The sequence below is a fragment of the Zootermopsis nevadensis genome, unplaced genomic scaffold, assembly GCF_977971745.1.
Source record: "Zootermopsis nevadensis isolate Lab colony 2312 unplaced genomic scaffold, Znev_1.0 Znev_ptg000032l, whole genome shotgun sequence".
In the NCBI taxonomy this organism is placed as follows: Eukaryota; Metazoa; Arthropoda; class Insecta; order Blattodea; family Termopsidae; genus Zootermopsis; species Zootermopsis nevadensis.
Genome location: NW_028259164.1, coordinates 3,005,649 through 3,026,751, shown reverse-complemented (window position 1 = coordinate 3,026,751; position 21,103 = coordinate 3,005,649). Strand labels below are relative to the sequence as shown.

At 36.5% G+C, this 21,103-nt stretch overlaps 2 protein-coding genes across 7 annotated transcripts; both read right to left on the bottom strand.

Moving 5' to 3' along the window:
- Positions 1-1,495: 1,495 nt before the first annotated feature.
- Positions 1,496-15,753, bottom strand: LOC110841368 (Nuclear distribution protein nudE). 6 transcript variants are annotated; one of them, XR_015538082.1, is made up of 11 exons: positions 15,331-15,552; positions 14,330-14,553; positions 13,793-13,967; positions 13,164-13,312; positions 12,533-12,660; positions 12,172-12,315; positions 8,769-8,863; positions 7,291-7,399; positions 6,059-6,144; positions 4,638-4,705; positions 1,496-2,971 (listed from the first exon to the last, which is right to left on the bottom strand). XR_015538082.1 is itself a non-coding variant. In XM_087359593.1 (10 exons), exons 2-9 carry the CDS (start codon positions 14,431-14,433, stop codon positions 6,083-6,085), a joined length of 966 nt encoding a protein of 321 aa, XP_087215719.1. In that variant the 5' UTR covers positions 14,434-14,553; positions 15,652-15,753; the 3' UTR covers positions 1,496-2,971; positions 6,059-6,082. The 6 variants fall into 6 exon arrangements, 4 of the variants coding, with proteins under 4 accessions (XP_087215719.1, XP_021942548.1, XP_021942546.1 ...); XR_015538083.1 differs by lacking the exon at positions 7,291-7,399 and having other exon boundaries at positions 15,331-15,549; XM_087359593.1 differs by lacking the exons at positions 4,638-4,705; positions 15,331-15,552 and adding an exon at positions 15,652-15,753.
- A 743-nt stretch (positions 15,754-16,496) lies between these two features.
- Positions 16,497-21,092, bottom strand: RpL3 (ribosomal protein L3). The gene is made up of 8 exons (XM_022086853.2): positions 20,961-21,092; positions 20,142-20,334; positions 19,690-19,858; positions 19,123-19,258; positions 18,178-18,364; positions 17,663-17,865; positions 16,914-17,069; positions 16,497-16,722 (listed from the first exon to the last, which is right to left on the bottom strand). Exons 1-8 carry the CDS (start codon positions 20,961-20,963, stop codon positions 16,555-16,557), a joined length of 1,215 nt encoding a protein of 404 aa, XP_021942545.2. The 5' UTR covers positions 20,964-21,092; the 3' UTR covers positions 16,497-16,554.
- Between the last annotated feature and the right edge of the window lie 11 nt (positions 21,093-21,103).

Sequence of the window (21,103 nt, the reverse complement as noted above, 5' to 3'; positions counted from 1 at the left end):
TTTTCACCAAGTACTTTCATGTTTCTGTAGCACATGAAAAATACATCATTCTCTTACACTTTGACATTCACATTGCCTATATATTCTTCTCATTGGTTATTTCAAGAATATATTGTCTGATCAGATTACGATATACCATGTCTCTGCTGCATACTACATAATACAATTAGACAAACAGAAAATAAAGCAGTTCTAGCCAATTATAATGTTGTTGGTGAAAACTTTGAATTAGTATTTCAAAATGCATTATAAAGTTTTCTGAATGTACAGCTGTAATATTTAACTTTCCAATATGTACCATAACAAACAGGAACATGGGAAATTTCCAGTGTTACTGACAGCCTAATGAGTTGTGATATCAGAGAAACAAATACCCAAAAGCCGAGATCCGCATCACACCTCTGATAGTTAAATAACCTAAAATCACTTCTTTTATGTTTGAGATGAAAGTGGCCATTTTAATTTATTACATTCTACTGTAATTGTCATTGTTTCAAGACATACATACACACATGAAAGAAATCTCACACATCACCTAAAGAGACAGCAAAACTTTACAAAGAACTTTCTTGCCACAAATACCGAAAGTCAATATGATAGAAGGAAAACATTCTTTAAACCTAAAAGCTTCCATTATACAAATTACAAGCATACAAAAATAATAATCAGAAGTACCACATTTTCTGTAATATAAGGCACACTTTCCCTGGAAAATGCTTCCTAAAATCTGCATGCCTTGTAGTCTGAAGGTGTAGTAATTTTCCTCTAGACTTCTGCCTTTACAGCACGGTTGCATCTTGAATCATACGTACGTACAGTTACATACAAAAACTGAATCAATATATACTCAGAATCATGTTACATTATTTTATTACAAAATGCTTAAGGAATGAAGTGGGAGAAATATCTTCACCTTTATAGGTCTCAAGAGTTTAAATGTTTTGCACAACAAAGAATGAGACCAATCATCAGCTAAAAATCATGGAATTCACTTGACTGGGGAGAAATCATGAAAAGGTTCAGCCATGACATTTGATCCTCAGTAGATTTCAAGTCACAGGATATGCATGCCTACTCAGGGTGGCGGGGGAGGTCTGTGCAAGGGTGGTTTCTCTTTTCCTTCTTCCTTTTGTCATACTTTTTGCATCACTTCCTTAAACCCTCTACTTAGCTACCTTTGCAATGATCACCCGTACAGATGGATAAAGACTGAGCTATCCAGGTTTCAACTTTCCCCTTTCACTTCTTTTTTATCTTACTTGCTTTTGAGCCATCTTCATCATCTCCTCCTTTTATCCTCTTTCTTCAAAACCTCATGGTTACTCTCCACTTTGCAGTGCCTCGCTCCTCTGCTCACCTGATCATATCACTTAGCTCCCACTGCCAGATCTATAATACAAGGGTTCCCTTGCACTCCAAAAGACTTTCACCCTGGAGATAGAAACTGCAATGTTTGCCAAAACATTAGAACACTTTCAACACACAACACAGTAAATCTCAAAAAAGATGAGTTTATGCATTAAATTAATGAATATTACATTACATAAGACACTTTTCTAATAATTTATAATATATACTACTCATGGCATTCCAATATCCTACAAACGTCACGTACTTGGTTTGGAAATGCGTGTACAACATAGAATTTCTGTAAATTATATTAACAGCAATGTAGAAAATGGACAGTATTTGTCTATTGCATTATTCCCTTACTGGTTAGCATGTTAGATTACTCAAAGAAATATTTTGACCTATGGTTCAAATTAAAAATATATCTATATAAATAAAAACATCACATACGCAAACACAGAAGCATTTATTTTTTTGAGTTTCCAAATACTGAATTCCTACATTGAGTAGGCAGTTTAAAATAAATCACACTCTATATTCTGAAGTATTGCATGTTCTTCCATTTGAAGCAGATTATTCATTACATTCTAGCTATGTGAAAGCAGTGAAATGGGACATAACACATTCCAGTCTCAGCATGAGTGTGTAAAAATGAAGCTGCCTGCTCGATACTTTATGTGATATGAATTCGAAGAAACTAAAAGTTAAAAAGCCATAACTGGAGTTCACAGACAATTTCTGAAATGGTTGTCATTTTAAAATTACACATGATAAGCTAATTTTGTTTTCAAAATAAGTCTTAATTCTTATCACAGTGGTTCCAAGTAATGTACAGAAGAAACCTTAGGCTACATTTATGTTCAAAAAATAATATACAATAATGATCAGCTGTAATTCAGATACACATGAGTGAATGTTCTCTTTGAATCAATCTTCCCTTCTTTAGATTAAGAAAAAAATGTTCCAGAAGTCTCTAATATGAGAGAACGTTGCTGCATTGATTGTATGCAGGGGCGAATATTACGGAAGAGGCACCAAACACTAGCGTCTTGGAAAAAAACGGAACGTGGAACCCAACAACAAAGTTCTTTCTACGAACTCACTAACAGAGATCTAGACTAAATGTTTCCACCTGCTAGAGCTCAACAGCTTTAAACTCACCATACACAGTATTTTTTTTCTTTTTTAACATTTTCACTCACAAATACAAATTACACTTTTAATTTTAAAATTCAGCACTCTTTCTACAAAAAACATCACCCTCCAATAAACTAACAGAGAAATAATGCCTTGGTATGTAAACCAGACAAAGTTATTATTTTGTGACTTCTGTCTTAGTGTTTCTAAAGAAATCATAAAGCACATACATTATGCAACCTAACCTGTCTTTTACAAATATCAACTACCCATTACCAGGGTAGAGCAACAGTTCTTGTTCATGTCAGCAATAAGAAAGGCACTACTCCACATGACGACAAAGATGTGTTACTACTGCACCAGCTACGAAAAGCAATAGTGTGGTTAAAATATCCAGTGGTGTTGGGTGAGAAGATCTTGCAGTTAAGCCCGTAAAATGCCATGGATTGACGGGGACGATGTGCCACGGTTCAGTCGCCTTCCCCTACAAACATATTTATTAACTTTTGTGTATTTAATACATTTCTGTAGCATACTGATTCACAGACTGACAAGCCATTGAATGCATGTAAGACTTGAGGTTCTCACAGCGGTGAGTATGAAGATTTCTGTCTTCTGGGTTGTTGCGCCGTGTAGTCTGGTCGATGTTTACCAACGTTTCAGAGGTCATACTGCCTCCGTCATCAGGGCGATCTGATGACGGAGGCAGTATGACCTCTGAAACGTTGGTTAACATCGACCAGACTACACAGCGCAATAACCCAGAAGACAGAAATCTCCATTGAATGCATGCTTGCCAAGATATACATGTATAAAAAGATGTGGGATTTTAGGTTTCTGACAGCAATGAAAATATGGATTGTGGTCTTATGTCATGTTGTATTGTAGGTAGTTACCAATGTTTCAGGGGACCTCATACCCTCGTGAGGTACCCTGAAAATGGAGAGGTGACACATTCTGCTGATCAGTATCTACAAGACTATGCAGCATCATAACCCAAAGATCAAACCCAAACACAATATATTCGTACCAAACAGAAAAGTACACTAATATAAATTTTGGTAGTGCTATTTGCTCCACATCAGACATAATTTTTATACCACCATTATTAAGTGGCACAGCATACACCATGCAGATAATATGTGAGACGTATAAGTGATCTGCATGTGATATACAAACTGCTATGAAGAACATTTCACATCTGGTTAAGGAAATTAAGGTACAGGTATGTGGTACATATTTAGATCCTTACAATACAGCTTACAGATTAAATATTTTATTGCTAGTTATTTATTATTGAAGTGGGCCCCTTGTTACCATCAAACGGTGTGTACTCAGGTTTCTGATAATTACGGAGAGTAACCTCAAATTGTTGCAGTCAATGAACAAGTAATGATCCTCGCAGCATTTTTTTTTTTGGGGGGGGGGGGAAGAACAGCCTCTCACCAAAAACAATGAATGTTATTTGTTATGGATACCATTCTGCGATTCAAATAAAAATTTTGTACAAACCTGGTTCATTATGTGTACTTAGCAGATAACATATATTTATCTACAAACCAACCAAATTTGTACCTTGCAGGGGTCAGAGATGAAGATGGCTGTCTAACTGGGTTGTAGCACAATGTAGTCTGGTAGAAGATTACCAGTGTTTCAGAGTTCCTTGCTGCCTCTACCACCAGGATGAGTCACTCATCACCCTGATGATGGAGGCAGCAAAGACCTCTTAAACACTGGTAATCTTCTACCAGACTACATTGTGCTACAATCCAGAAGACAGCCATCTTTATACTCACTGCCATGGAAACCTGAATCCTACTAAGGCAGAAAAGTTTGTGGACCTTCATATTCTGGCATTCTTGATATGTGTGTAGTACAATAATATATCAACACAGCTTATATTTACTCCCTGTATGTGCCTCGGGCAACTTTATTTATCATTTGCTTTATAAAATATACTTCTGCTCCTAAATTCCTATTCACATGATAAAAAGTTAAGTATTTCACAGAAAAACAAAATTATTCCAATTTGAATTTCATAATATGTTAAGAGCATGTGCTAGTCCTCAAACAAAATGACCTCAACAAATACTGTCATAAATTTCTCATCAGTAATAAAAGATGTTCCTAATGTCCATCACTGAAATTACCTTAACAATTGTTTCAACTCGCTTGTCAGTAGTTAAATGTAAAGACAGTGTCCATCAATTTCAACTACCTGAAAAAGGAAAAGAAATAAAATATGGTTCCAAAAATATGTCTCATTCAGGAAAAACAAATTAACTTAATTAAAAGTTTTAAAAATAAAAGTTCTGTACCTTCAACAATTTCTCTTCTTCAATTTTATTTTACTACAAAATAATTATAAGTTAAATAGTACTCTTTCAAGTCCATTAAAACATCTTAACATCTTTCATGGTCATGATTTGGCATAAAATATGTATTGTATTAGAAGGAACGTGGCTTGATACAGGCTTAAAGATGTTTGCAGTGTAGTCTTGTAGTTTGTTAGCAATGTTTCAGAGTAATATATCACCTTCATCTTGTGGGAAGAAATTCTACACTGAAGATGTTCGACTGAAACACTGGTAACTCTGTACAAGGCAACATGGCATCATGGTCCAGAATACCATGGTCCGCATTTTCATGTTTTCTTACAAAGTGACAGTAGTTCCCATTCAAAGTCATGGAAATACCATCATGCAATGTGAGGACACCAGAAGAGGAATAAGTAATCATAGGTACATGTCAGATGGAAGGCTGGAATTACACGTGGAATTAAGAGTTTTGAACCTTTGTTACAGACCCTGCACCACACACATCCTTTCTTAATGATTTGCAGGCTACATGGTTATCCATGACGATAATGTAGTGAAACTGCAGAATGCCACTATGTTAGACCTAACGTTGCAAGTTCAGTTTCGCAAGATCATTCATCAGTGAGATATCTGATGATGCTTTTTCTTGAGTAATCTCTCAATATCAGGTTTAGCAACTATTTTTTGCATTTCATGTGCAATATTACAAGTGTTCATCAGTAAGACATAGCCTAATTCTTGATTTGATGCTCTTCACTAAGCTATATCTACAGCTGTCTGTGGCTGTCAAATACTGACAACATTAATAAAATGACTTTCAGACAACTATTTTGATATCATATAATGCACCTATTATATACGCAAAACTTTGTGAGAATCTGTAGTACAATTTCGTCGTCGCCCTATGTGATCAGTCCACTGGTTTCAGAAGTATTTCATCAAACCCTAGACATTTTTGAAATGTTTCCTGCCTCACACAACAGTTTTTTTAATCTCAAAATGGGTAACACCACACAGTGACAAAAAAAAAGTATGCAGACTCCAGAAAATATATCAGTGGTTCGGCTATAACTGGAGGTCCTTGGGAGACTAGCTCTCTCTGAATACACTTTTGGGCAGGAATTTCTTCACAGTGACTCAGGGCAGTACTCACCTTCCTCAACACTGGCCATGCACTGAGAAGTTGGCCATACCTTCTTATAATGTTTGTTTTTACTAGCAAAGAATCCTATACCAAATACAAGTAGTAATACCTGTAGGTATCTCTGGTTGGAGTGTCACTGGACTGAAGACTTTCTCTCGATGCATTGCGACATGAAGCCAGTTTTGATTCCAATGCCTGCGTAGGAAGAAATGAACAACAAATATTTGAAATAATACCGAATATACTTCAATTCTGGAAGATCAGAATCAAGGAATATATGTGGATTAAGGAAACGTGTTGTTGTTGTTGTTTCTTGGCTCTACAACCCGGTTGTGTGTTTTTGCCGCCTCCTTTTCGGGGGTTTCTTGGTCTTGAAGAGTGCATTTATGAGTAGTGAGTGACCAGCCCATTGACTCTGCACAATTTCTACTCAATCCTGATTTGACTGCCAGAGCCATCTAGTAGTTAATCAGGAGACTTGGGTGAGAAATGGCAGCTGAATTTTGATTACGAAACATCTCATATCATGCTCGTAAAGTTCTTTTACATGCCGTAAATCTATGACATGGGGCCACCGGCTTTACTTCCCCTCCAAAGGAAGTTGTGCTACGGCCCTTGGGTCAAGCGGCGAGCATGCTCACCACTAGTCCACCGAGGGCGACGGATTAAGGAAACTAATCAAGACAAATTAAGTGAGTTAAAAGCATAAGAAGAAAAAGCTACAAGTACATAACATAAAAAGCAAAACAAAGAACATATTTTTAGACACAAACAGAGTCATAACTTCAAAACATCACTATTCATAACACATTAACATTAAACAGTACTTTACAAAGAACCCTGAACTTTCATGTATTAATTCAGTGTCAGCAGTTTTGTAATAGCAAGTATATTTCACTCATAAGTGCAGAATACGACAACTTTCTGATCACAGCCATTACATTCATAAACTCCCTAAGGATAGAAGGAAACTTGTAACATTTTCATTACACTTAATTACATCATAGTTATAATCCTGTAGTAACCCCATTACAGTTGCCACCATTAAATATTATTTGAGATTCAAATTCAGACATTCCAGCTGACTTCCTAACAGTCTTTTTCATGTTCTCTGAAATGGTGCCTCAGGTGGGAGGTAAAGGTGTCAGTAATTTCAGATGAAGTAAATCAAATATGGTTTCCATAAAAAGCAGGGAATTTCTTGATTAACTGAACTATTATCAGCATCTCAAGAAAGACTCTGCTCTATGGAGGAAGGCAGGTAGTTAGTTAATTAAACCAACACCTGATAGCAATTATAGTATGCGCACAGCAAAAATTTGAACCACATATAAAACGGACCTCTACGAGGTTGTGCCATCATTGGAGCGGGAATGACGGGGGAATGGGGGTTGCCACCCCCACAGGAGCACTTGACCTGTTTACATCCTGAGCACAGCAACCCCTCAAGCTGCCAAACCAAATAAAAATAAAATACACAACAAAACATCTACATCTACGTACAGCCAACAGAATAAAAGAAAAAGTTTTCACAAGACAGAGATTTACAAGTAACATGACAGTTCCCTTAAAGACAACAGTGGAAAACCAAAATACTCAGAGAGAAAAATATGCCTGTAAGTCCACCACAAATCCCAAATAAACTGTTCTGGAACTGAACTCAAGCCTCCTGGTGAAAAGAGGGTATGTGACTGCCTGAGCTACAGCATAATCTACGCAAAAAGTACCTAAATCAATTATCTTGGATTTTACGTACACAAGTACAGAAATCTCATGCAAATACAAGTATTAATTAAAGCTGAACAGGAGAAAGTGTGACTACTAAAATAAAAGAAACAAGTGTTGCACAAAAACACTCTACTTTCCAACAAGTGAACAAACAAAATACCATTTATACAATGAGTACATGCACAAACTACTTAAAGGCTCACTAACCCTTTGACTGTACATTTAAAATGCTAATGACTTGTATTGTTACCTTCCTCTATAATTTTTTCTAGGTATTTAAATCTGAAATGAGATTTTACTAAGAGGAGGCACGGCTGTTTCATTTCGCTACATTCTACTACATTAGGAGAAGCAAAGGGTCCACGTTCTAACAAAAATTCCACTCATAAAATCAACGCAACTGAGTGTTAACCTTAGGTGTGCTCTGTATCAAAATGCTGCCATTAAAATTCACATCCCTCAAGACACAGTCATCATTAGCAACTAACGCTACAGATTTTCAGGAACACACATTCTTGCAATTCTGAAGTGTTTCGGCAATAGCGTCTTATGTGCTACAAATGGATGCTTTAAATACAAACTTCTCAAGCCCAGTATCATTGAAAATAAAAATTCAAACTATTTTAATTTCATGTGTTCTAACTTGAATGTTTCTAAGCAACACACAAAGTATGTACGGTAATTTTAGCTTACAAATCAGCATGTCAGGAGTAAACACGTGGGTTTTATCGCCAACATAACACTTAGCTGATCTAAAAGTAAGGTAAGCTACTGTGACTGGTAAGTATAATCATACATGAACTAGGATATCATGTACTCCTGAATGTGCAAGACAAAGTACAAACATAACCCTACTTTTTTGTTTTCCTTCAATATTATAAGTACATCTAAGAGTATCTGTTTAAACATTTATTCATTCAATCCATATTTTTGTCATCCCTACAGGAACAAGTATAAAAATGTGCAAGGGTTGGTCAAAATGTGACCAAAACACTACACAAAGCAGCTGCTATTACTACATAACAAACAGAAAACATATAACTAATAAAACAGGGTGAAGTGTTCAAGATATCAACTGATATTAAACTCACCCCAACTTTCCTAAGCAAGTCACCTACAATATTCATTGCAGATATCCTTGCTGGTGGGGTAAGTGGAATGTTTTGGCCCCCTCCAGACTGTTGCACTGTAACAAAAATTCCAAATAAATTCACCATGCTATTTCCGCAATTTAATAGTAGTATTCACAATCACCGTATTATATAACTTACGTAAAAGACTAATTACCAAATGGTATTATTTAAAAATCCACCCTACGTGTTCCGGCTATACATCAGACACCTTAGCAGATATTATTACAGATAATTCATCAATAAGCCATTCTCATGTTTTATAAAACCTCTCTCTCACCCAAACATTTTTTTAACTATTACAAACACTGTCTCTATAAAGTGTGAAGGCAAATTAAAACCATCACATACATAATTCTTCATAATACTAGTCACATAACCTGTAATAGTTTTAGAACTGTTTATGTAACATTCAATAACCACATCAAATAGTGTGAGACCCTCAAGAAGGCTGACATGTAAGGTGTACATTGAAATAAATAGTTGTATTTGATGGCAAGAACATGGTATACACCATCAGCCCCCATAAAATGGAAACAATATTAGAAGAATAATAATAATGTGGTAAATTAAGATTTCTGTCATTCACACAAGCTGTCCCACATTTCAACACATTATGTCCACAAACGTAAGTAGTTAGGCTAATTAAGAAATTAAAGAACTACTGCCACAGTAAACTGAATTATCAGTTCATTGATCACGATGGCGATTTACTAAACAAACTTTATTTTCTCCCACCCAGCCAGCATCTCTTCCTCTGTTTCAATTAACTGGAAGTCAACTAACTTTTCTTGCAAAGTGTACTATGAATAAAGCTTGATTAAGATTCTCATATTAAGCATACATAACCATGATGGTGATCTTGTGGGTTGTTGCTGGCACACAGCCATAACGCTACACTACACTACAACCAAGAAGACCATTTTCTATATTCATGTTGCTGTAAAAATATCAAATTCTACGTCATGTGAAATTTACTGTTGTAAAGTTATTGACACAACAGTAACAAATAGTTTTTTAAACATTAAATTAAAGCAGTAATTTATGATAACTATTTACCACCATTTACACTCATAACTTGCCATTAGGTAACTGGACAACTTGAAAGATGCATTAAATTACATGTGTAGAAATAATGCTCCTTAACTATTGCTCAAAATGCAAATTTATTTTTTTTGGTCAAGATGGCAATGAAATTCTGATTCACTACAATGCTCCTGAAATAGGATGATAAATATCACTGGCAGACATGTTACAGCATGCAACAGAAGTATGGTATCTAAAGAAGCCATTCCAAAAATTTCATACAAAATAAGATGGAACAGTATAACGACGATGCGAAATATTCATCCGCTATTTCACAATGATGGAAGAACAGAAAATGAAGGTTACGCAAGCAAACAAGGTCATCAATCTTTACGAGAACAATGCACCCAGGCAGGTACATGAACAGCATGTCTTAAAAGGTCTTTTATGCCGTGTGGTGACACAGTGAATTCAAATTTTATAACCAAATGCCTCAATTTAATCAGACCATGAGAACCTGAAAATGGTTGATATTAAGGAGAAACAGGGAATAGCAGGCAGAAAGCACATTTACTACATAGAAACCACATGACTTTTGCATGTAAGAATTTATTTTTCATCAGCATCACTGGTGAGAAATTAATAAAATAATTTCAAGCAATGAGCAATACAAAATAACTTAAAACAGATTCATGTAAAGATACAAATGTGCATCACTGATCTAGAGTTTACTGAATACATAATATTACCTATCATCCAACTGAAAACTGCTTGCAAAACCTTGTACACACGTCAACAAAATACAAAGCACATTTGCTTCCAAGTTTAATACTTCATGCATGTCATTACTACCAGGAAACCTCAGGTACAAAGAGAAATATCTTAAAAACAATGATGTAAAACTTGACTTATTTGTATACTTCATTAGAAGAATCATATTTCTATAATATGTACAAGCAAAGTCACCAGCCAACTGGTATCTACAGTAAAACTTTAAATAACAAGAATCTGCAGAATCTAGCATCCTTTTATCTTCTTAACAAATACATCATAATAACCAGTGATATTAATAATTATTTCAAAACTCTGGAATGAAAACATCCAGGTAAGGTTAGTCAGATCAGTTGTTTTCTGTCATCCTACATTTTAGAATCCATCTGCGCAGCAATAATACAACGAAAACCTAAACAAACACACTTACGCTGTTACTTGGAACTCTGGCTCTCGCGTGACATCAGAAAACATGCATCACCCTACTGCCAGCGCATGCATGCCATGCTTAACTTTTTAAATGACCCACATAACATTCACACCTTACAGTATTACAACCAGTCTTCAACGTCAATTAACATTCAGGGTAGTCTGTACATGAAAATTAAAATTACAAAAGATTCTGATGGATTCATCTGGTACCACTGTCAAAGAAGTTAAAAAAACATTAGGAAGAAATCACAGATATGTGTAAGTTTTATATAATAACTACAGTTTTTACACCAGTCTTGGTTTTATAAATCATGAAATAGAAACACGCAAACAGAATTGCAATACTGGACACTCTCTGAACCATATGAACCACATTACTCCAAATAACAACCATAATTCTAACTCAGAATTATGGAACGATTCTGTAGAAAGTAAGAAGATACAATGTTCACAAGTTTCATGATTCTGAAATAATTAATATTGTTTAAAAATGTCATTACTTTCCAGCCAACTCACCATGACATGACACTGTCCACCATGTGAGTTAATTTTCATGGATTTTCCTTGAAAAGATGATAGTCACTCAGTTAGTCAAGAAACAATTTTACTTTTAAGGATGCCAAAGGTCAAAATGGCATGGTATTTTTAGCATAGGCTGCCACAAAGGGTCAATGGACAATCTGCTTCTTTCCGCAAAGATGTTTCCACTTCACGTGGCTCGTCTTACAACCTAATCTCTCCATTCTAAAGCTTCACAGCTTCCCAAAAGCAGGTTCAGTAAAGAATATCTAACATAATCATATGATAGTAAGCTAATTACAATCATATCTTTTAATGCATCACAAAATTTTGGTACTGTTTATGGTAAAATACCACACTTTGATCCACCGCAGCTCCTCTGTACCATTCTACAAGTCTTGAATATCATTTTGACATTCAAAGTGATTTTATAATTTATGTATAATTAAGTTTACAGTGGCATCTCATACACACTATAAGCAGACCAATATATACAATGCGCAGATAACAGTTCTAACACTATTCAGAAGTACTTAACATTATGTAGGGGGACTTTTCATGCAGCTCAGGGAAAGGCCAACAGACTTGGTTCTACGATACGCTACGTTCAGCTTACTTTTGAGTGGTGAGCCCGGTACATTTGTCTGAGTTTCCATTTCCACCTTGAGCTTGTTTGAGTCAATAGGGCTCCTAACTCTCTCCAAACACTTATCATTGTCTGGTACCTCGCAGCTCCGGATTTTCATCTCCTGCCTCAGATCTGTTGGTGGAAAAAGAGAGTATGATACATCTCATTCCCATGTATTTATAACATTTTCAGTGCGGTTATAAATAACTTTCATGCTCTGTAAATATTATATTACCACTAGTGTATAAAGCACACTGAAATTCAGTAAAGAATGATTTCTTTTGTATCCTGTTCACTTATTTGTTATTCAGACAAGTTGATTTTTGACTCACAAATACAAAGTGCTCACCTCTTGCTTCATCTTTCAGTCTCTGCACCATTCCCCTGGCTTCATCCTGTTCAGATTCAAGCAGAGCATTTCGCTCTATTGCAGAATTCAACTTGGACTCAAACTCTGTTACAGACGTCATCATAGCTCTAAAAATAGAGTACAGTTTTTGTGTGTGTGTGTGTTTAGAACACATGACAGACAAACTTTGAATTAAGAACTTTGTAATTTATAAACCTTACTTAGTTTTATAGTTAAAATAGTAAAATAAAGGAGGTTATAATGAGCTGACTGGAAACAGTTAGGAAGGGGCAAAACATATTCATGCTGGATTTTAGCGGGGCAACATCTGCAACTCTGAAGACAAATGAGATAACATTAAAATGGAGTGTAGGTCAACTGGATTATAATGGCTGTACACTATGTCCAACAATCAGATATCCTGAGTATTTTTTTGTAGTTTTCTACAATCCATACAGGCAAACACTAGACACTAGCTTCAAACACGCCATGACCACTACCACTTTATTCTCAGTTCATCATTCAGAACATTCTCCCAATGAACACTATATAACACACGCAACTGATAAAGTGTCATTACACAAACTACAAAATAAGAATGACAATTCAAGAGTTCAGAGAAATGCAGTACCTATGAGATCGTTCCAAGTCGTCATTCTTTTGTTCTAACTCTCGAATGTACTTCAGCAAAGTTTCTTCGTGACTTCGATATTCAGAGATCATCGTCTGCAGTTCACATATTTGCGTGCCATTTTGTCGTTTTGTCTGTTCATAACTATCCTGTTAATTAGTCAAACAAAATGTATGAAAATCTGAATATAGATGTTATAAAACAATGCAATATTGTTAAGGGATGCAGGAACAACAGTGATTAAAAAACTAATCAATACAATAGGTTTAGTTTGAACCCCGCTAGAATTTGTTGAAGTTCATAAACTGTCATTTAGTAATAAGTGGTCTTTCCCCAAGTTCCTTCAACCATCTATCATAACTTAATATTTATGTACATGATCTAAAAAATCACTATTCCACTACCAAATTTTTAAAACTTTCAATAATAAATTCAGAGAAGTCTTGTGAAGTAGAATTCTGCAGTCCCAGGTGTAATGTAAACATTAGAAATAAGCCTAGGTGGAGTTTACGATAAGAAATTAGACAGTGTAAAATCTATAACTAATTAACAGGCTACATAAGTACTTCTGACAGTGTCAAAATCCTGTAAAAACATTACAATAATCTGGTCACAATGACATAATCTACCTTCAGTGTGTCACTGTCTAACTGCAGTCTGTTGTTGCGTGTCCGCAGTTCCCGTATTGTTTTATCAGCCTGTTCCAACTGCGTCTCCAACTCCTTCTCCAACTGCTGTGAGTTTTCCTGGAATTCTTCAAGTTCTCTCTCTACTTGTCTTGTATCCTCTCTAGCCTCTTCAAGCCTAAAGGGCAATGAAAATACCTGTGTACTTTTCTTTATGAAGAAAAAGGCAATAAACATCATTATTATTATATATTCCACTAATATATTTCCTGTCAATATATCTTCAAAGATGAAGCATGACCCAACTTCATATTTCTTATACCCAGCCTCTACGCTATAGCAATATCATGTTGAATTATACAATGAAACAGATATAAATCAGAATCTGACAGAATATACAACTAATTACTTTCTATGTTTATGCTTAATATTAATAATTAATATAATCTTTTCCCATGTACATAGTGTTAACACTCAGTCACATTAGAAGCTTCTTATTCAAACAATTGACAGTCTTTAAGAAAACCAAATGATGCAAACCCTTGATGTAACTGGGCTGCCAATTCCTTCCAATACTGGATCTCTTCATCTTTGCTGCTGAAGGATGGAATGTCTTGATCCATTACAAGGATATCCGTATTCATTGATACACCAGCAAAATCTTATACACTGCTGTTAAAACACAGCTACCGCTTGCAAAATATCACCAAATTCACTAAATAATCTCATTAATGCTTTATCATCCTTCTGCTAAATGTGGACATCTGAAAGTATACATAAAATGAGATGAAATATGCACATGGTACCATACAGATGGTATGGCATCAGGTTACACATTAAAGAGCATTTTTAAAAAATCAGTATGTTGTGCACTTTCAAGTGTGTATCAGTCATCTGCATTTGAAAATGATGTTTGTCACACAAAGGATTTTTTGCTGTCTGTATTATAATCATTTTTCTGCATTCTGGTGACAACACATGAACACTTTTATACCCAGACCATGACCTTAGAAGTCTAAAGGACTTCATGATAAATATTAACAACTAAATAACTCTAGTTTGCTCATGCCCTTAAATACCTTATATATCACACGTATACATGGTGGGGAATCAATACACTGTTCCGCATGTCAAAATAAATCAACCATTTCCTAATTTCTGTGCTGAAACACAACCAATGCAGAAAGCTATCCTATGACTGTGGGATAAACTAAAAGTCATCCAAATCTAAATTGAATACAGATTTATTGAAGAGGGCAGACTACTTCCACACAAATGTCTTTCATGGATATCACAATAACTTATTCGGATGTTAGTAATGGGTTCCAAATCCATCCATCTGTATTAATATGAAGCAAACGTTTCCTCCCTATCCAGAATTTGTGCTGGCTAATATTAAACCAGATACAACCATGGTCGAGGGTATATCATCCAGTTGATTTCGTGATTATAATTAAAATTCCGACGAGAACTGTCAATCCTAACTTACCTATCACATAGGTACGTACACACAAAAGATTGTAACGTGTGCTCTAACTTACAAGCTATAGATTCCGATATGCCAACACCCAGCCACTCCTCTTACGTTACAAAGTAACTATTAACGCACGAAACATTCAAATACACATTGCATGAAAAAATGACATTCCCGGATGTAACATGAGTCACCACCTAAACGAAGTTTCCACTGCAACGATGAAAACGTCTATATACTGTACGTGGTTAAGGAAAATTTTATTTAAATGTTAAACTGTCATATTATTGGTTAAAAACAATTACCATATACCAATACATCACTAAACAACTGTTTCCCACAGCAAAGTATACCGAGAAATATTCGCAATACACTTAGCAACACCCACCTCAAAATGGCGATGACAAAAGTCAAAGAATATATAGCAACTAGCACGGATCGTACAGTAATACGACCTCGTCCTGTAGTGGGATATGTGGCGAAGAGAAAATAATACATGCCTCAGGCGATACCAGTCTCAAAATATCGAAGATATCTTTCATACATCTTTATTAGAATCCATGGATCCACAAGTTACATTACAATGGTTCATGTACTGATGTTACAAATACATCCACCCATCGCATGCTGTAGATAAATTGTGTAATTGCATTGTTTAAATATATCGAAAATTATAGTTACCGTCATATATCAGTTCCATGATAAAATCTACAACTTAAAATTTGATATAAAAATATCCTCTTTCAGAATTTCCAGAATGCAAAGTTTAAACTCCAGACAAAAGTTAAAGTACTCCCATTGCACGCCATGTAGGTGATTGGGTTATGAACTGGTATAGTGTCTACCAATTCCTTAAATCAGTACTAGATAGGGCTTGGTTGCCAGTCAAACCTCGGCTGCGCATTATCCAGAGAATGGACCCTGGTACTCATAGGACAGGCTGGTTTATCTTGTACTTGGGGATGAGGTTAATTCTTCACAGCTGATGTCTACATGTAAATACATGAAATTTGGTGGAAATTCTGCCAGATAAATACTTCTCACACTAATGTCACCAAAATGACAGGCATTCCTACAGTATTACAGCCATTTCTTTCCAAAAGACAAAGCACCAAAAACCCTTTTACCAATAAGTGGGGAATAAAATTAAAATTTGTACCAATATCACATTGTGTACAGCAATGTGCAATACATGGAAATGGTTGGAAACCAGATGATTAGAAAAAACTCAAGTCAACAAGCAATGAAAATTTTATTTCATGTCTTAATTCACAGCAAAACATAAATGAAATCACTGTGTGGTTTTCTCTTCCTTGATACGATCTTTCTTAAGCTGTCCCATAAACGCAGCCTTATCTGCCGCAGTCTGGAAACGACCATGGCCAAACTTGGAAGACGTATCAATGAATTTCAGTTTTATATTTTCAAGCGCCTTCCTCTTCGTGTGAACAAGCAGAGACTGCAGAGGGAAAAGATTAATTAAAACAAATATGGCAACTTAAAAAAAGAACAAGCTACAGCATCAAAAGCCACCTCAGTTCTATCATTGAACAACACTGGTATCTTCAGAATCCTCTTGGCTCTAATAAAAATCATCACTAGTGGCATTTGCTGAACTGTACAGAATAACAATACCGAGACACTTCATACCTTGCGCATTGTGATAACCCTCTTCTTGGGGCCCATAACACATCCCTTCAACATTACATAATCATTGTTGACTTCACCATAATGAGGGAATCCTCCCATTGGCGTGATTGTCTTCTCTGTCAGATCGTATTCTGTAGATGCATTGTTTTTCACAACCTAAAAACAGAATAAACCAATACTAGAGTTCATACTACGTCCAATTTCTGCGTTAAGAACAAAATCTTGGTTCAATAAAAATTCTGCTCAACCTGTAACAAGCGCTACTCAGCGAAAATGATCTATAACAGTGCACAGCTGAACTGCGCTCTTTCCATACTACGAAAAGAACGCAGTTCAACTCCAATACACATTTAGAGCCACACTCTCTAAGCTTCGACAACAAACTTCAAACTGCTTCAGACCAGGATTTAATATCACAAACATTCAATACCTTTTTGACCATCTCATCATTAGCAGTAACCATTCCACCAGATGCACGAAAGCTTACTTCTAGTGCAAAATGAACAGGATTCTAGTTCAGTTATAATTCAGAATCAATCAGTGTGATGGCTATGTTGTGTTGCAACTTATTTCATGATGATGTGCCCAAAAAGTAGCCCACTTAATGGAGCCAACAAGGACCCCCGAAACATCGGTAAACTTCTACCATACTACGCGGCGCCACCCACAAGACAACCATCTTCAATATGATCACTGCTGCGACATAGTTCATGTTATTGGGAACGTAGGAAAGAAAAAATCCCACACACCTTGCCATCCTTTGTATGGATGCCTTGCCCAATACGATATATCTTCTTGTTCATCTCTGTTCGGTGGTGGTAACCCTTCTGACCAGCTCTGGCAACAGTGAACGACACTCTGCTTGGATGCCAAGCTCCAATACAGGCAACTTTTCGCAGACCTTTGTGAGTCTTCCTCGGCAATTTCTTGGTATGCCAACGAGACGTCACACCTGGAAATGGTTTCAAAATAAAAAACCTAGACTCAAATTTTGAAATTGGGGGAAAAAAAAAACTACACATGAATTGAATAATTTTAATGTAGTTTTTTTTACAGTACTTCTATAAGGCAAGTCACTTGCACAAAATGAAATCAAGCATCAAACCCATACTAAATAATGGATAAGTAGGGGATATCAGTAGGAAGGCAACATGACTATTCCACATTATCATTATCAGAACTACAGTCATGGTTTTTCATCATATATCCTCACTAGATAACACTACATGCAAATTTTATATCATCTTAAACCTCCAGCACACACCTTTGTAACCTTTTCCTTTTGTGACCCCAATAACATCAATCATCTCATCAGGACCAAATACTTGGGATACAGGTACTGGCTTCTCTAGATGCTCACGAGCCCACTGAACTTTCTGCTCGATAGTTCCACCATTAAGCTGAATCTCCATGATGTGGGCCTTTTTCTGACGTTTCTTCAACAGCTTCATCTGATAAAAGCATACCAACATTAGAATTTTAAAGAACAAGTGTTCTCCAGTTTCATAAACATGAAAACACATTTCTCAATTCAAACTCTTATTGTAACAGAAGTTCGTGTAACAAGCATGGTTTTTCTTCCTGGTCCCAGCCCAATGGACTACAGAAAGGTCATGGAATATGCCTTTCCTCCACTCACCTACGAGGTAGGGAGCAGAGTTGCTCTCTGATACTGCGACTAGGACTATACTGCATAATAGGCAGCTCCCGGGTCGCTATGGACTTTCAGCTCACTGGCGAACCAGGAACATTAAGTCCACGTATCAGTTCTGATCATTTTTCAGATATTTTAACTTTGAACGAGGATAGTTAAAACCAAAACACAATTCACGCGAGGAAAACCAAACAAATAAGGCTGCAAGGACAAATGTGGGGGAAGCATGCACCTCGTCACAAATAAGAGGATTTAACCCTGTATAACGTAATGTTTAAACAAACACAATTCAATACCTAGTAACAGATTACCACCACTCGACTTCCATGTGGGCCTGAATTATCAAGGCCAAAATTTCAATACTTGGTGTTAGCACATAAACGCAAAGTAAAGAAATTCAATCGCAATGTTAAAATCAACAAGTAGCAGCTCTACCCCCTCCACTAAGCACCTCCATAGCGCCTAGCTGAAAATTTACATATACATAAACCACAGTAGTCTGAAAACATACATGTGATCTAACCAACTACCCAAAATAACTATAAAATTCTGTACCTGTGTGTGTGCAATAACTCTGATGACCTTGCAATAGTGAACTAGCTTCTTGAAGTCCTTCTCAATCGATTTACGACCCAACTCATCCTGCCACTTTTTTGATGTCTTTGTAAAAGCCTTCTTCTTAGACTTGTACCTGTGAATGTCAATATAATGTGCAGACACAGAGGATCTGGGAAGTGGATGTAGGAAGGAAAGAGGGCCGTCTCTTCTGCGAGTGGAGACATGAACCCTCACATCCAGCCACAACCAACACTAGTTTTTGGCATGGATTAATGACTCTCATCTGCAGAGTGGAGAGTTGTTTGTGAAATCAGTACACACAATTACAACAATTCACAAATACAATTCATGATACCACTGCCTCAGTCCGCCCTAGAAATTTCTTCATAAAGATCAGAAAACTAGTCATCATCGGCAGTTATTACCAAAGACATAAAATTCTGCACCCCATTGTGCACATTACATTACTAATGTCCCCATTCATAAGCTCAAACAGATTATTGCAATTCTTAACACATTAGCTTTGAATTACGTTAGATATGACCTCAAAGGCAAACAATTTACCAGTTCTTGTAGAACCTGCGTCTGCAGTCCTCTGACAAATGCTCTGCCCACACCGTCTTCAAGGCACGCAGTCCATGAGGGGTTTCAATGTACCCTACAACTCCAACCACTACCATTGGCGGTGTCTCCAGTATCGTCACAGCCTCCACAATCTCCTTTTTGTTTACCTCTACAATGCAAATTTATCCTTCGTAAACATCAGTTCTCCAAGTTAACCAATTCCTCATTTCCCCAAGTAGAATTCGCTAAAGAAAAGCCATGCATATTCATCACCCTCAAATCCTACATAGAATTCTCGATCATCTAATTTTTTGAGAACTCCCCCCCATCCCCAAGCAAAACATTTCTCTGCACAATGAAATCTGGAAGTAACAAAGCACACAATTTCAAACCACTGTTCTACAGGTTTACTAAACTACCATGAGAACCTCAAATAATACATCTATACTTACTCGACCCAGGTCTATCTGCTTCACGAACCACATGGGTCATTCCTGCTTTGTAGCCAATAAACGCAGTCAAATGGACAGGCTTTGATGGGTCGTCTTTAGGGAACGCCTTTACTTTACCCCGATGCCTTTGAGACCGTTTCTTGGGATAGAATCCCATAGACCCATGACGTGGGGCGCTGAACTTACGATGAGACTGTAAATTAAAATAACCCATAATTTTACGCATTTCAACCAACGCAGATGTACAAAAAATTCGTGCGTTTCAGCAACAGCCATTATTGTTGGAAACGTCCACTTTTGAGCCCTAGAATTTCACACCACGTGGCGTAAAAAAAACATGGGACCACGAGGTGTTTACACGTTAATGAAATATATCACTATTCTTTAGCAGATAATCAAGAATTTAATTACAAAGCTATGTAATTTTCAGTTCAGGTACACAAAAACATCTGGGGTTCCCTGCATTATTTACCTTCACCGAAAACGCTACATATAAAGCTCGTTAAATAAACCTTTTCTTTACACTCAAGCCCAATGCGGTGCAAAGTGTGCTGGATTGTTAGAACATTAAAGATTAGTGTTCCCGCTTCCTTACTAAATATGTTTTGCACACTGGATAGTTCGTCTGAGCCGGATTAGCGAGATGCTATGCTGGGATAATTTTACAATCAATTTCACCATAGCCGAATATAAAAACCAATCTTACGACACTACTGCAAAATAAGTGCTAAACAATAAACAACTACAAGCAGTTAGCAGTTAAGACACCCCAAATGCTGAAAGGATGCAAACAGATTCTTCCGCTTCGACACTACTTACCATTTTCAGCCACGACACAGAAGAGAAATCGTTTACAAGGACGCGTCGTCTTTATATACATCACTTCTTAATGTTTTTAACCGAAGAGAGCGCAGCGATCAACATTGTAAATGCTGCCAACATGAAGCCATTCCACCACTTCC